General features: G+C 43.6%; 1 protein-coding gene across 5 annotated transcripts in view; it reads right to left on the bottom strand.

The window, feature by feature from the left end:
• Window positions 1–14,660, bottom strand: part of IL17REL (interleukin 17 receptor E like) — a 290,191-nt gene that overhangs the window by 161,828 nt on the left and 113,703 nt on the right. For all 5 annotated transcript variants that reach the window (XM_077264875.1, XM_077264877.1, XM_077264876.1 and 2 more), the window contains exons 4-5: window positions 7,502–7,608; window positions 2,309–2,423 (exon numbers count right to left, since the gene is read on the bottom strand). In XM_077264875.1, coding sequence (XP_077120990.1) covers window positions 2,309–2,423; window positions 7,502–7,608 — 222 coding nt within the window. The remainder of the gene's footprint in view (window positions 1–2,308; window positions 2,424–7,501; window positions 7,609–14,660) is intronic.

Genomic DNA, 14,660 nt, shown 5'->3' on the forward strand with positions numbered 1-14,660 from the left:
AAATAGCCTTGATCACTGCAGGATAGGAAAACCATGGCTCTGTATGACGGTCATAAAATTTTAAATTCTTAGCAATGAGAGGATCTTTTGAAATTCAAATTCTCTGACTTCAGCAAATTTAACCTTAACCATATTTTTGTTTTTGCCTCCTTGTGCCACAGGATCGGGCCTGCCCAGGAAGCGGCGTAGCTAAGCAACTATCTGGTGTTCACTGGAGCTCCTGATGGTGGAGACTGAGCTGCAGGTAACCATCAAGTACCTGGGCAAAACCCGGTACTGCAGCTGCTGAGGTTCGCTGACACTGAATAGTGTTAGGTCTCTGTTCAGACTAATAAGTTCTGGCATCTCTACAGAATGGTTACTGACACGGATTCAGGCTAGGTTCAGGCGCACCAGTCTAGCATAGTGGATCAGGGTTTGACCTCAAATGGACCATGGGAAAATGATCACACATTGGCCACACAAGGACCAGTGGATGAGGTTCAGGCACTGGCCACTCCAGTATCAGAGGATGAGGTTCAGGCACTCGCCACTCCTGGACCAGAGGATGAGGTTCAGGCACTGATCACACTGGGATCAGGGGACTCCAGATACAGGACTGACAACACTGGGACCAGGCACACAGGTTCAAGACACTTAGAATACTACACATTACTCACTAATGACTTCACACGCTGCTTGGTGACTCCTTTTGGTGAGAGGAATTATACAGGATGCCTCCCAGCTATGGGGTTGCAGGTGCAACAAGCTGAGGGCATTTACAATATGCGCGCTGCCCTTTTAAGAACATGAAATTCTGCACACGCGCGAACTAGGAGCGCCTTAGTTCCTGGAAGCAAGAGGGACATGTCGGGAGACCACACCGAGGAGCTGGGGTGGTGAGTAAGCCGGCGTCCCTGCATGGAGGAAGGAGGAAGTCAAAGGAGCTAATTTATTATTGTTTTTTAGTTTTTTTGTATAGTTTTGTGTGTTTTACACCTTTTTTTAACATCATATATTCTTCTTTTCATTTATGTATTTTTAGTCCCTTTTTTATGTATTTGACTTGTCTGGTTTTTTAGTTCTCCATTGTGGTAAGGGTTTAGGCTTCCTAGTGTTTTCCCCTGATTCATCATTTGCAACTTTTTGAAAAGTCACTATTTAAAAAAAAAATTTGGCCCAATTTTTGTGACATTTTACAAAACATGCAAATATTAATTCTAAAATATCACAAAAATAAAATAGGTAAAATAAAGACCATTTTTAGATTGCCACAAAATTCATGAACCATGTGAACCATTTTGAAGAATTTCTCCCCAAAACATGTTATTGACTGCTACAAGCCAAAAAAGAAAAAGTGGAGAAGGAGTAAACGATTCTAGTGTCAAGATCTTCAATTTAAGTCACAACCCCTTGTAGGGATATCTACCAAACACGTTTCAGACTGGCGTATTTACCACGGACCTTTACGTGGGTAAGCTTGACTTTCCTTTGACAAAAGAAAAAGTGCCTTAAAAAAACTTGAAAGGATGAACTGTGACCACAGAGTCTTTTATTCCAGCATTACTGCTTTAGTTATCCCCACTAGTCTTTGATTACTTCTTCAGTGATGACATGCCATACATCCATGTGACATCCATATGACATCCACCATTTCCTATCTGTGTTTAGGCTACTGCCCTTTTACTTCCTCTGCAGCTTGGCCTCCTCTGATCAGCTGCTTTGTATAAACACAAGTATATAATTCGCTCATAAAAAAACTAAAGCATGGATGGTCGATATGTTGGTGGTCATATGTCACTCTTCTTTTATAACTTATAGGTTAGATACAAACCACAGTTGCTTCATCTAGCTCAGAGTAATTTGGACAGAGCTGGAATCTGTGACTACAGTCGAGCTACAGTGCCTACAGGAAGTCTGTCATAGTCATAAACACATCTCCTATCTCATCATTGGTTCAGTTTGCTGTTATCTCCCTCCCCCTGCACTTCTGCCTCCTCTGATTGGCTGCTGTGTCTAAACTCAAGACTAAGAAGGCAGTGCACGGAGAGATGATTTCTTTCACAAGGGTAGTGCATTGTACTAAATTACCAATGAGAAATGAGAATAAGAGAAACTTTAGGAACCTACAACTCATAAACTGAGCCAAATTAACTTTTTGAAGGAAGCTTGCAGAGATCAGAAAAAGACATTAAACTCTAATTCTGTATAGTATAATGTGTACAAATAACGAACATGAAATCACAGTCAATTATCACATCTTTTAGCATTTTTATTATGCATCCCATATAAGTATATATTTGGCTGAAAAATAATTGTATTAGCTTACCTTGTACATAATACTCTTTGCTTATTTCAATGCCACAATAATCTGGTACTGTTTTCATAGTTACAAAAACATGCTCAGAAACACCCACTTCAAAGCAATTAGCCTGAACATGTACCTGCATTTGGAAAGAAAACGCTTAACATTCTATTTCTCCAAAAAAGGCTGCTATTTACATTATGCTTTACCCGGAACCAGACTTGATAACATGTCAGCTTGCCAATTCAAGACTAGTATGAACTAGATTACTTTCATATTTACTTCCCAATTTCTGTAATCTCTGGGATTCCCCATACTGTCTGCCAAGAGCAAAGAAGACGCTTCCTTAAAGGAAAATCCACTTTTAGATAACATAATTACATAACCTGCAGAATAATACATTTATGCATATTCCCCTAATAAGAAGACAAGTTTGGGACTGAAAGGGGGTTTCCCATCCCCAAGATCCTATCTCAATAAGTAGTAAGTGTAATAATAATATTAGCAAATACTTCCCATTAGAAATGTAACATAGTTTGTTGATTCGCTATGGTGCATACCGATTGTGCAGGGCATTCCAGTAGCTTAGGTATCCATGGTTGCAGCCACTAACAAAGACTGTTACTTTGTGACGCACTATACGTGGCTATAACCATGGATATCTAAGCTACTGCAATGCCCTGCACATGTGAAAAGCGACTTAGCGAATCAGAAGACCTATACTACATTTCTAATTGGAAGTATTTGCTAATATTATTATGATTACATGTAATACATATTGGGATAGGATCTTGGAGATGGGAGGATCTCTTTAAGCACCAAGCATAATTATTTTCTCGTATTTTCGCTGCCACATATCGATGAGCCATACCAGTTTTACTTTTTGACTTAGCTGAGAGTTTGTGCTTTTTGTGGGGGTGGCAGGTCTTGTAGGATGATTAGTATTAATTCACTTTTATTAACCTTTCCTGTTGAGGAATGGAAAAAAATACCTATTCTGTTATAGATATTTTTGCATTTACATTTTGTTTGTAAGGCTAGTTGATGTGTGCCCACTGCACCATGGTCTGGGCTTACCCTAGCAGGATGTAACTAAGTGACTACCGGGTATACACTAGAGTCTCCAATGGTGAAGATAGACTTTGCCACCAATAGTCACCAGGTATCACTCCAGGGCAGTCCCTGGGACTGCAGCTGCTGACTGGAGGGTTAGAGACATGGGCACAAGGTACAGGAGGACAAAGATGTAGTCAGACAATCTGGGATCAGGGCAGGCAGCACAGGATCAGAGTATAAGGCTGAGGTCAGGAGCGGAGAGGTCAGGCAGGACAGGTATACAAGCCAGGTTGATAATGGGAGAAACAGAACAAACATGCACCCACAAGATCCAGAGACAAGCAGAAGGGAACCAACGATCGGTCAAGGAGTGGTGGTAGGAGTTGCCTAATAAGCCTGCTGCTGTCTATGGATGGGCTGGAGAAGGCAAACACTGCACAGAACAGTATGATTACATTCCCGTATGATTTGTCTGAGCCTCCTTATAGAGAGGTGGCAGAGCTGGCAGTGAGCACAAGGCAGCTCAGGGAGATGGTTTGAGCTGGGAAAGCAGAACGGTGAATACAGTGAGAAGGGCATCGCTGAGATGTGCGAGACATCGACGTGACATTGTTTAATTCACCATATGCATTATTGACACAATGCCTTTATTCTATGTGTCAATAATATCATTGCTTCAATAACAAATATATATATAGGTTTTAAATGTTTTACTACTTTTCTACAATAAAACCTTAAAAAAATATTTTTCTATCACCGTATTCCAAGAGTCATATTTTTTTTTATGTTTCCATCCATTAAATTGTGTAATAGTTTGTTTTTTGGGGTACATATAATATTTTCACTGCTTTTCGGATTTTTTTTTTTAAAGAGGCAAGATAAAAGTTGAAGCCATATTAAAAAATGAGCCAGGTGTGTTGGCAAATTGCCGATATGATTGGCTCCATGTGTTCATCCATATTGGGGACAGATGTTAGAGCTACCTTTACATTGCATGCAGTATTCTAATATGTAAAATGGACCAGATTAGTGAATGCTACAATTCTTGTCTATTTTTGGGGGGTCTAGGTTGTATTCATTTTGGGGTGTGATGAAGAAGCCATATTCACAACATGGGAAGCTAACACATTAGTTTGGCAGTGTTTAGCAGCATGGTTTAAATGTCTACCCAGTCAAAAGTAGGCAAGCATAGTGCGCTTCAGTCTATCCATGTGTATTTGCCCCTATATGTGTATGCTTGCTACAAGTGTGCACCTGTCCCTAACTATCCCCATGAGTTAGTGACTGCACCAGTAGCGTAGCTACCGGGGGCAGAGGGTGCGGGTGCCCCGAGCCCGGTGCTCTGAGGGGGCCGACCTGGAGCTACGCTACTGTAACTGTATCGGCGTGCGCCGATACAGTTATATTCTGCGACAGAGAAGGGAGAATCGATCTCCCTGCTCTGCCGCCGGCCGCTATGGGGCCCCTGAGCAGGCGGGGGGGCCCAGTGCCAGCAGTAGGCCCCCCGCCTCTCATCACAGGATCAGCTGTACCGGCATTTAGCCGATACAGCTGACCGCAATGATGAGGGAAGGAGCACTGCGCTGCGCTACTTCCCCCATCATTCCCCTGTCAGCGTCTGACGTCGGCGACGCTGACAGGGGATGTGACGAGTCACTGCCCAGTGCCGAGGCGAGCAGGAGCTCAGAGCAGCGCAGGAACCAGGAAGAAGAGGTGAGTATTTATTTTTTTAAGGGGTGCTGCCTTATAGTACACAATCTGCCTATGGGGGGGTCTGCCTAATACTACAGGGTCTGCCTATGGGGGGGTCTGCCTATAGGGGGTCTGCCTAATACTACAGAGTCTGCCTATGGGGGGGTCTGCCTAATACTACAGGGTTTGCCTATGAGGGGGTCTGCCTAATACTACAGGGTCTGCCTATGAGGGGGGTCTGCCTAATACTACAGGGTCTGCCTATGGGGGGTATGCGTAATACTACAGGGTCTGCCTATGAAGGGGTCTGCCTAATACTACAGGGTCTGCCTATGGGGGGTCTGCCTAATACTACAGGGTCTGCCTATGGGGGGTCTGCCTTATACTACAGGTTCTGCCTTTGGGGGGTCTGCATTATACTACAGGGTCTGCCTATGGGGATCTGCCTTATACTACAGGGTCTGCCTATGGGATGCTGCCTTATACTACAGGGTCTGCCTATGGAGGTGCTGCCTTATGTTACAGGGTCTGCCTATAGGGTTGCTGCCTTTATAGTACAGGGTCTGCCTATGGGGGTGCTGTCTTATACTACAGGGTCTGCCTATAGGGGTGCTGCCTTATAGTACAGCGTCTGCCTATAGGAGTGCTGTCTTATACTACAGGGTCTGCCTATAGGGGTGCTGCTTTATACTACAGGGTCTGCCTATGGGGGGTGCATTATACAATATTGAGGAATAGCTGGTACATTATACTATATTGAGAACTATCTGGTACATTATACTATATTGAGGACTATCTGGTGCATTATACTATATTGAGGATGATCTGGTGCATCATACAGTGTGGGGATTACAGTGTTGGAGCCATCAGTTTGGAGGCTACTAAGGGGTTAGTATACTGTGTATAAGAGAGCATCATACTGTGTATAAGGGAGCTGTACAGGGGGGAGACATGGGACATTATTAAATGTAAAGTGGGCACTTATTGCTATAGGGGAACTCAGGTTACTGTGACTATCAAAGGGGCACACAGGACAATATTACTTTCTAGGGGGGAAAAAAAGTGGGCTCTGTTTTCTAGGTCACTTGCACCTGGTATTGCTATATTATAGAGGGATGCCTTAGAATTTAGAGGGCATAGAGAACCATACAGCAGGTGCAGTAATAGGGACACATACGGCAGCAGCGGCTCAGTATTGGGGTATCAGGGGCAGTAATCAGGACACATACAGCAGCAGCATCTCAGTATTGGGGTATCAGGTGCAGTAAGGCTATGTGCACATGTTCAGGATTTCTTGCTGAAATTTCCTGTCAAAACAGGACATTTTCTGCAAGAAATCCGCGTTTTTTGCGCGTTTTTGGTGCATTTTTTTGGCAGATTTTTCCAGAGGTTCCCAATGCAATAATATAGTGGGAAATCCGCAAAAAATCTGCAAAATTAATGAACATGCTGCGTTTTTTACCGCGATGTGTTTTTTTCGCGGAAAAAAACGTATCATGTGCACAAAAATTGCAGAATGCATTCTAAATGATGGGATGCATAATGTATGCGGTTTTTTCGCATTTTTATAGCGAAAAAACGCAAAAAAATCTGCAACGTGTGCACACAGCCTAATAGGGACACATACGGCAGCAGCGGCTCAGTATTGGGATAGCAGCAGGATGAGGAGTTTGTGCAGGTTGGGAATAGATGGTGATGGGGCTGGAATGCGAGAAGTGAAACGTGTCTTTGTTGTATTCTCTTCAGCTGAGACGTTGTTGGAAGAAGTTGTCATGTCGGTCTGGGTCAGATGGAAAAGACGGGAAAAGTGAACAATTCCATCATAAAGAACGTCAGCGGTAAGTCATTATCTGTAACCGTGCTGTGATCTGTTATATGTTCTGTAGGGCTGGTATCTACCACTGACCATATGGCGGTTATATCCATGTTGGTCGGTATATAGAGATTATCTTCAGTAACAGCGCGGTCATCTGCTGAGGTTCTACTCCAGTATTAGGGCGCATCACCGAGTTGTAATCAAGGTTACCTGGTTAGGGGCCCACTCAGAAGCTTCGCCCCCCTGAGCCAAAACCCCAGCTACGCCTCTGGACTGCACTCATACCCCTGTCTACATATGTGGCATTGAACCTACTTTCTCAGCTTCTCCAGACTAGTGGGTTTAAGCCACTCGATCTGCTGTATTATGTGACGAATGGTTGGCTATATATTTGACAATCAGTAGCCTTTTATTAGCCTCTTTAGACAGGCAGAACAAGCTTACAATACAGACAGAAAGCTCAGTAACAAAGATTTCCATGCAAATAGACTGTCATTTTTCTCAGCAGCACATTGGCAGAGAATGATGTGCTGCCAAGGACAACGATTTTCTTAAGCAGGCCAAAAAGATAATTTCACCCAGTGATCTGCCCATTTGTCGTGTGATTGGCAGCCTGTTTAACTGCAGCTCTTTGAGAGGTAATTTTAATTTACCTTATGTTCATTTTTCTTCACTTTACTCTTCGTAAATCTAATGTGCATACATTGATTTTGTTGAGAGCTCATTGACATAGTACAGATTTCTACCCCACGGATGTTATCTAGAAAAAAATAGGCTTTTAATAGTTAGATTTAAATGGCTACATATTTAACTAATGATGGAGAAGAGACATAGTAGGTAAAGAAATACAATACAACATAATCTGTGTACAGGGAATTCAAAGAAATGCAATAAGTCATTCTATTGATCATGTATATTATATGCTAATTTCTTAATACAGTGGGGAAAAACAGTATTTAGTCAGCCACCAATTGTGCAAGTTCTCCCACTTAAAATGATGAGAGAGGCCTGTAATTGACATCACAGGTAGACCACAACTGTGAGAGTTAAAATTGAGAAAACAAATCCAGAAAATCACCTGTCTGATTTGGCAAGATTTATTTTGCAAATTATGGTGGAAAATAACTATTTGGTCACCTAAAAACATGCAAGATTTCTGTCTCTCACAGACCTGTAACTTTTTCTTTAAGAGGCTTCTCTGTCCTCCACTCATTACCAGTAGTAATGTCAACTGTTGGAACTTGTTATCAGTATATACACCTGTACCTGTATATACACCTGTTCACAACCTCCAACAGTCACACTCTAAACTCTACTATGGTAAACCAGAAACAAAATTGTAGCCCTGCATCAGGCTAGGAAGACTGACTCTGCAGCTTGGTGAAATCAACTGTGGGAGCAATAATAAAATAATGTTAGACATACAAGACAGATAATCTCCCTCGTTCTGGGGCTCCACACAAGATCTCACCCCGTGGGGTCAAAATGATCACAGGAACGGTGAGCAAAAATTCCAGAACCACATGGGGGGACTTAGTGAATGACCTACAAAGAGCTGGGACCACTGTAAAAAAGGCTGCCATCAGATACACACTACGCCACCAGGGACTCACATCCTGTAGTGCCAGATGTGTCCCCCTGCTTAAGCCAGTACATGGCTGGGCCCATCTGAAGTTTGCTAGGGAGCATCTGGATTATCCAGAAGATTATTGGGAGAATGTCATATGGTCTGAAGAAACCAAAGTAGAACTGTTTGGTAGAAACAAAACTCATTGTGTTTGAAGGAGACAGAATGCTGAGTTGTATCCAAAGAACACCATACCTACTGTGAAGCATGAGGGTGGCAACATCATGCTTTGGGGCTGTTTCTCTGCAAAGGGACCAGGACAACTGATCCATGTACATGAAAGAATAAATGTGGCCATGAATCATGAGATTTTTAGTGCAATCCTCCTTCCATCAGCAAGGGCATTGAAGATGAAATATGGATGGGTCTTTCAGCATGATAATGATCCCAAGCACACTGCCAGGGCTACAAAGGAGTGGCTTCGTAAGAAGCATATGAAGGTCCTGGAGTGGCCTAGCCAGTCTCCAGATCTCAACCCCATAGAAAACCTTTGACGGGAGTTGAAAGTCCATGTTGCCCAGCGACAGGCCCAAACATCACTGCTCTAGAGGAGATTTGCATGGAGAAATGTGCCAACATACCACCAACAGTGTGTGCCAACCTTGTGAAGACTTACAGAACGTTTGACCTCTGTCATTGCCAACAAAGGATATATAACAAAATATTGAGATGAACTTTTGTTAATGACCAAATACTTATTTTCCACCACAATTTGCAAAATAAATCTTGCCAAATCAGACAAGGTGATTTTCTGGATTTGTTTTCACAATTTTGACTCTCATAGTTGTGGTCTACATATGATGTCAATTACAGGCCTCTCTCACCTTTTTCAAGTTTGCAAAATTTGTGGCTGACTAAATACTTTTTTCCCACTGTATATGGTAAGAAAAAAAATTTGGTGCATCAGGATATAATTGCATCTTGTCAATGTTATTCTATAAGTAACACTAAAAAGGGAAACCAGAAAAAAACTTTTAGTTTTCATTTGAGATTTCATAATGATGAACAATTTGTACAAGTATTGAGCTTACTAAACATCACCCAAAAAGATTGGAACAGTTGCCTGGCACCAATATAATACACAGTGGGCACTATTGCTTCTCCACATCTTACTGGAGAATATAGTAGCAATTAAATATTTAGTTTGCCATTCTATAGAGGGAAAAGTAAGATATTTATTCCCCAACGGAGACATTCTTTAAAGGGAATCTGTCACCAAGTTTTGCTAGCCTATGTGAGAGCAGCATGATATAGGGGTAGGGACCCTGGCTCCATTCAGTGGAATGGGTGTTAGGTGAGCAGAACTGTGTTTGTTATTTTTAAATAAAAAAATAAAAGTGTTTTGCTTTTATTTCAAATAAAATACTTTATACTTTCTAATATCTTTATTTACCATATAACTATAGAATTAGCAATGAATAGGTGTCTTATAGACACCTCTCCATTACTAACCTGTGGGCTTGATGTCACTGGACAATACAAAGGTGACATCAACCCCACAAATATGAACCACACTTGCCACCGCTACAGGGCAAGAGGAAAGAGCTGGGCAAAGCACCTGAATTGGCACATCTAATAGATGCGCCTTTTCTGGGCAGCTGCAGGCTGCTATTTTTAGGCTGGAGGGGCAATATCCATTGCCCCTTACCAGTCTGAGAATACTAGCCCCCAGCTGTCAGCTTTACTAAGGCTGATTGTCAAAAATGGAGGGAACCCACACCATTTTTTTTAAATAACTTATTTAAATAATTGGAGTGGGGACCCCTTTATTCTTGATAACCAGCCTTGCTGAAGCTGACAGCTGAGGGTTGCAGCCCCCAGCTGTCACTTTTGTCTGGTTGGATATCAAAAATCCAGGGGAACCCATGCTGTTTTTTTTATTGTTTATTTACAGTGCAGGAGTCGGCTGATGAATACTCCCTTCTCCCACCTCTACTGCCACTAATAACAGTGAGAACAGGAGCGGCTGATGGGAGCAGTAGTCCCATCAGCTGACAACAATGACTGGAGGTAAACTTTATATCTCTGATCATGGCTGGGGGCCCATGGTGTCATTTGACAGCGTCGGAACGACAGCTGTCTGTCCAGCGGTGATGATTTTACCGCTGATCAGAATTGGTGTTTGCCACGCTGTCATGCATATGACAGCGCGACAAACACCCAATGTTTTGGGGGGCCAAACCCGAACAGTAACACGGACTTCCTGGGGAAGTCAATGTTCGGTGTCCATGATCAAACAGTAGGTGTTCAATACGGACGCCAAACTTTACTGTTCGGGTTCACCCATCTCTACTTGTGATTCAGCCAGTGTATGATGCATACTGCTTTTGATTTGGCCAGTGTATGATGTTGTGAATTGGGCACTATGAATCTGATGATGAGTTCCATTTAAGCCATATGTGCTGGCCTTAAAGTTTATGCACATACAATTTTTAGAAGTTTGATAATATTTTGAAATGCCACAGTTAGGCCTCATTCACATTTTCAGTATTTGGTCAGTATTTTACATTAGCATTTGTAAGCCAAAACCAGGAGTGGGTGATAAATACAGAAGTGGTGCCGTGTTTCTATTATACTTTTCCTCTGACTGTCCCACTAGTGATTTTGTCTTAAATATAATGGTGTAAAATATTGAATGTGTGAACATCGCCTTATCTTTGTAAAAGAACTAGTTTTGTTCCCAGGCATATAAGTATGTATTATGACTCATAACTCAACATATCCCTCACAAACTTTAAATATAAGAATCTCATGGCATTTAGATGGTTGTCCATTAAAGGACAGCGCCTCCTGGATAGCTTCTTTGTGCAGTATAAAAGAAAAACATAGTATACTTACCACTAAGATGGTCAATACATCTGACATCAGTCATGTTGTTTATTGTCTCTGTATATTGCTTTGATGTTCTATGGTATGCACTGACTTTCCCCAGCTCTCCCTGGCTCCTGAATATCTCTGTATATTGCAGTGATTTTCTATGGTATGCACTGACATTCCCCAGCTCTCCCTGGCTCCTGAATGTCTCTGTATATTGCATTGATTTTCTATGGTATGCACTAACTTTCCCCAGCTCTCCCTGGCTCCTGAATGTCTCTGTATATTGCATTGATTTTTCTATGCTTTCCCTGGATCTGAATGTCTTGGTGCAGCACATGTAATCCTTTTTTAGTATGCTTTCTTACCTATCTTCTTGTTTCCATGATCTGTTTCATGTCTCTCATTATGTTATTCTGGCATCTCTTTGAGTGGTCAGTCCAACCCCTCCCTCTCTATGACCTCTGCCTAACTCTCTACATCTGGTCTCCCATACCCAGCCACCTCCTCATTCACACCTGATTGCCCTTAACTGGGGATATATTCACATGCAGGCATCTGCCACATTCATCTTTTAACTTCCATCTTTTAAAATACATCTTTTTAATTACGTTGAATTAGATTGAATTGAACTGGAATTGACTGGAAGGTAACAGAATACACTACAATGTTTCGGTTTCTTTTCTCTTTTACTCCTATACTACTTTCCTTCTTACAATCTCCTGCAATCCCTCAACCTATTAAAGAACTAGTCATTTCTCCCTCAATACTCCCCAGCCATCTCACCTTCTCCTCAGAACTGTTCCTCCATATGCAATCCTTTTTCTCCAGGCACACATGGCCACATCAGGTCCTATCCTGCTCCCACCTTCTAACGCTCTGTCTGCTACTCCTCATTGCTGGTGATGTATCCCCAAATCCTGGCCCTCCCCAACATATCTCCACACTCATTTCTAACCCACTGCCTTGATTCTCTTCACGTTTTCCCAACCATGGCAACCTCATACCCATTCATCCAGCCCCCACTCCCCCGGTCCCCTTACCTGGGGCACTATGGAAAGCACGCTCCGTCTGCAAAAAACTGCCATTTATCCATGACCTCTTCATCACCAACAAATTCTCCTTCCTCGGCATCATTGAAACCTGGCTCACCCCCTCTGACTCGGCATCTCCAGCTGCGCTTTCCTATGGCGGATTCTACCTCTCTCACACCCCTCGCTCCACCAACAAACCTGGTGGAGGGGTTGGATTGCTCATGTCCGACACCTGCTCCTTCACTCCAATCCTGCTACCACCCTCCGCTACTCTTCCCTCATTTGAGGTGCACTCTGTCTGAATCTATTCTGTTGTGAACTCTGTTCTCGAGCTCCCTCCTGTGGTCAGGAATGGTATTTCTGTGAGTTCTGTCCGTGGGTTCCCTCTGGTGGCTGAAAGTGGAGCTGCTGGTCTGGAGGTGGCTTCCTCAGCTGCATCGTTTAAGACTGGGCTGGTTCCTCTATTTAACTCTGCTCAGATCGTTACCTGATGCCAGTTGTCAATGTATCTGTACTGGTTCAGATCTCACTTGGATCTCCTGATGACCTGTCTACTTCAGCAGAAGCTAAGTCCCTGTTAAGCTCATTTGTTGTTCATTTGTGTGCTGAATATATTTCTGAGTACCTGCTAAGTTTTGTCCAGCTGGCTATCATGATATTGTCTCGCTAGCTGGAAGCTCTGGGTTGCAGAGTGGCACCTACCGCGTCGTGAGTCGGCGCGGGGGGTTTCTTGCTCACTCTGCATGGCTTTTTGTAGTTTTTTGTGCTGACCGCAAAGATCCCTTTATCTATCTTCTGTCTATTTAGTAAGTTGGGCCTCCTTTGCTGAAACCTGTCTCATTCCTGTGTTAGTGCCTTCCTCTTAACTCACAGTCAATATATGTGGGGGGCTGCTCGTTTCCTTTGGGGAATTTCTCTGAGGCAAGGTGAGGCTATATTTCTCTTTAGGTGTAGTTACCTCTCAGGCTGTGTCGAGTCGTCTAGGCAGAGTCAGGTACGATCCACGGCTAATTCTAGTGTGTGTGATAATAGATTAGGGCTGCGGTCAGCAGAGCTCCCACTTCCCAGAGCTCGCTCTATTTTGCAGTTTTGACTATCAGGTCATTCCCGGTGCTCCTAACCACCAGGTCCAGCCATAACACTATTCCCCCTTCAACCTCCAGCTGGCTGTCATCTACCGCCCCCCAGAACTAGCCATCTCCACCTTTCTCGACCACTTCACCACCTGGCTACTTCATTTCCTCTCTGTTGACATCCCCACTATCATCATGGGTGATTTCAATATCCCCATTGACACTTACACCTCAGCTGCCTCTAAACTGTTATCACTGACTGCCTCCTTTGGCCTCACTCAGTGGTCCTCTGAGGCCACTCACAAAGATGGCCACACTCTGGACCTCATCTTCACCCACCTCCCGCTCCCTTACTAATCTCATTAACACACCCCTCCCCCTGTCTGACCACAACCTACTGACATTCTCTTCCCTCTCCTCTCCTACTGTGCAACCCCCACTCTACAAGCTCACTCACCCTCGCAGAAATCTCAAAGATCTTAACTTACAATCACTCTCTGAGTCCCTTCTCCCTCTTACAGACATAGCCTCCCTTCATGACACAGATGCTGCTGCCACTTTTTATAACACCACAATAACAGCAACACTCAATTCGGCCGCCCCACTCATGCATAGCAAAACTTGTACACTCAATAGGCAGCCCTGGATGACCAGCCTGACCAAAGAACTGAGATGGGCTTCCAGGATCGCTGAGCAGAGATGGAAGCGATCCCGCTCTGCCGACCACTTCACTGCATACAAGCAGTCCCTCGCCAGCTTCAAGTCCACGCTCACTGCCGCAAAACAAACTTACTTCTCATCTCTCATATCCTCCCTGTCTCACAACCCTAAACAGCTTTTCAACACTTTCAATTCTCTACTTCATCCCCCTGCACCCCCTCCCTCCCCTCTCATTTCTGCTGAAGACTTTGTCTCTTTAAACAGAAGATCAATACGATCAGAGAAAGCTTTCGCCCACAGCGCCCACTGCCCCTCTTAGCTGCTCAACCCTGCTCCTCCAAAACCAGCTTCTCCACCATGACAGAAGATAAGTTCTCCACCCTCCTGTCAAGATCACACCTCACCCCCTGCACGCTCTACCCACTCCCATCCCCCCTTCTCTCTAGCCTTTCCACGGTCTTCATCCCAACCCTAACACACCTCTTCAACCTCTCACTCACAAACAGGTGTCTTCCCCTCATCCTTCAAGCATGCCAAGATCACACCCATCCTCAAAAAGCCCTCCCTCGACGTATCCTCTGTGTCTAGAAATTGCCCGATATCT

The sequence above is a fragment of the Ranitomeya variabilis genome, chromosome 5 (genome assembly GCF_051348905.1).
Source record: "Ranitomeya variabilis isolate aRanVar5 chromosome 5, aRanVar5.hap1, whole genome shotgun sequence".
Taxonomy (NCBI): Eukaryota; Metazoa; Chordata; class Amphibia; order Anura; family Dendrobatidae; genus Ranitomeya; species Ranitomeya variabilis.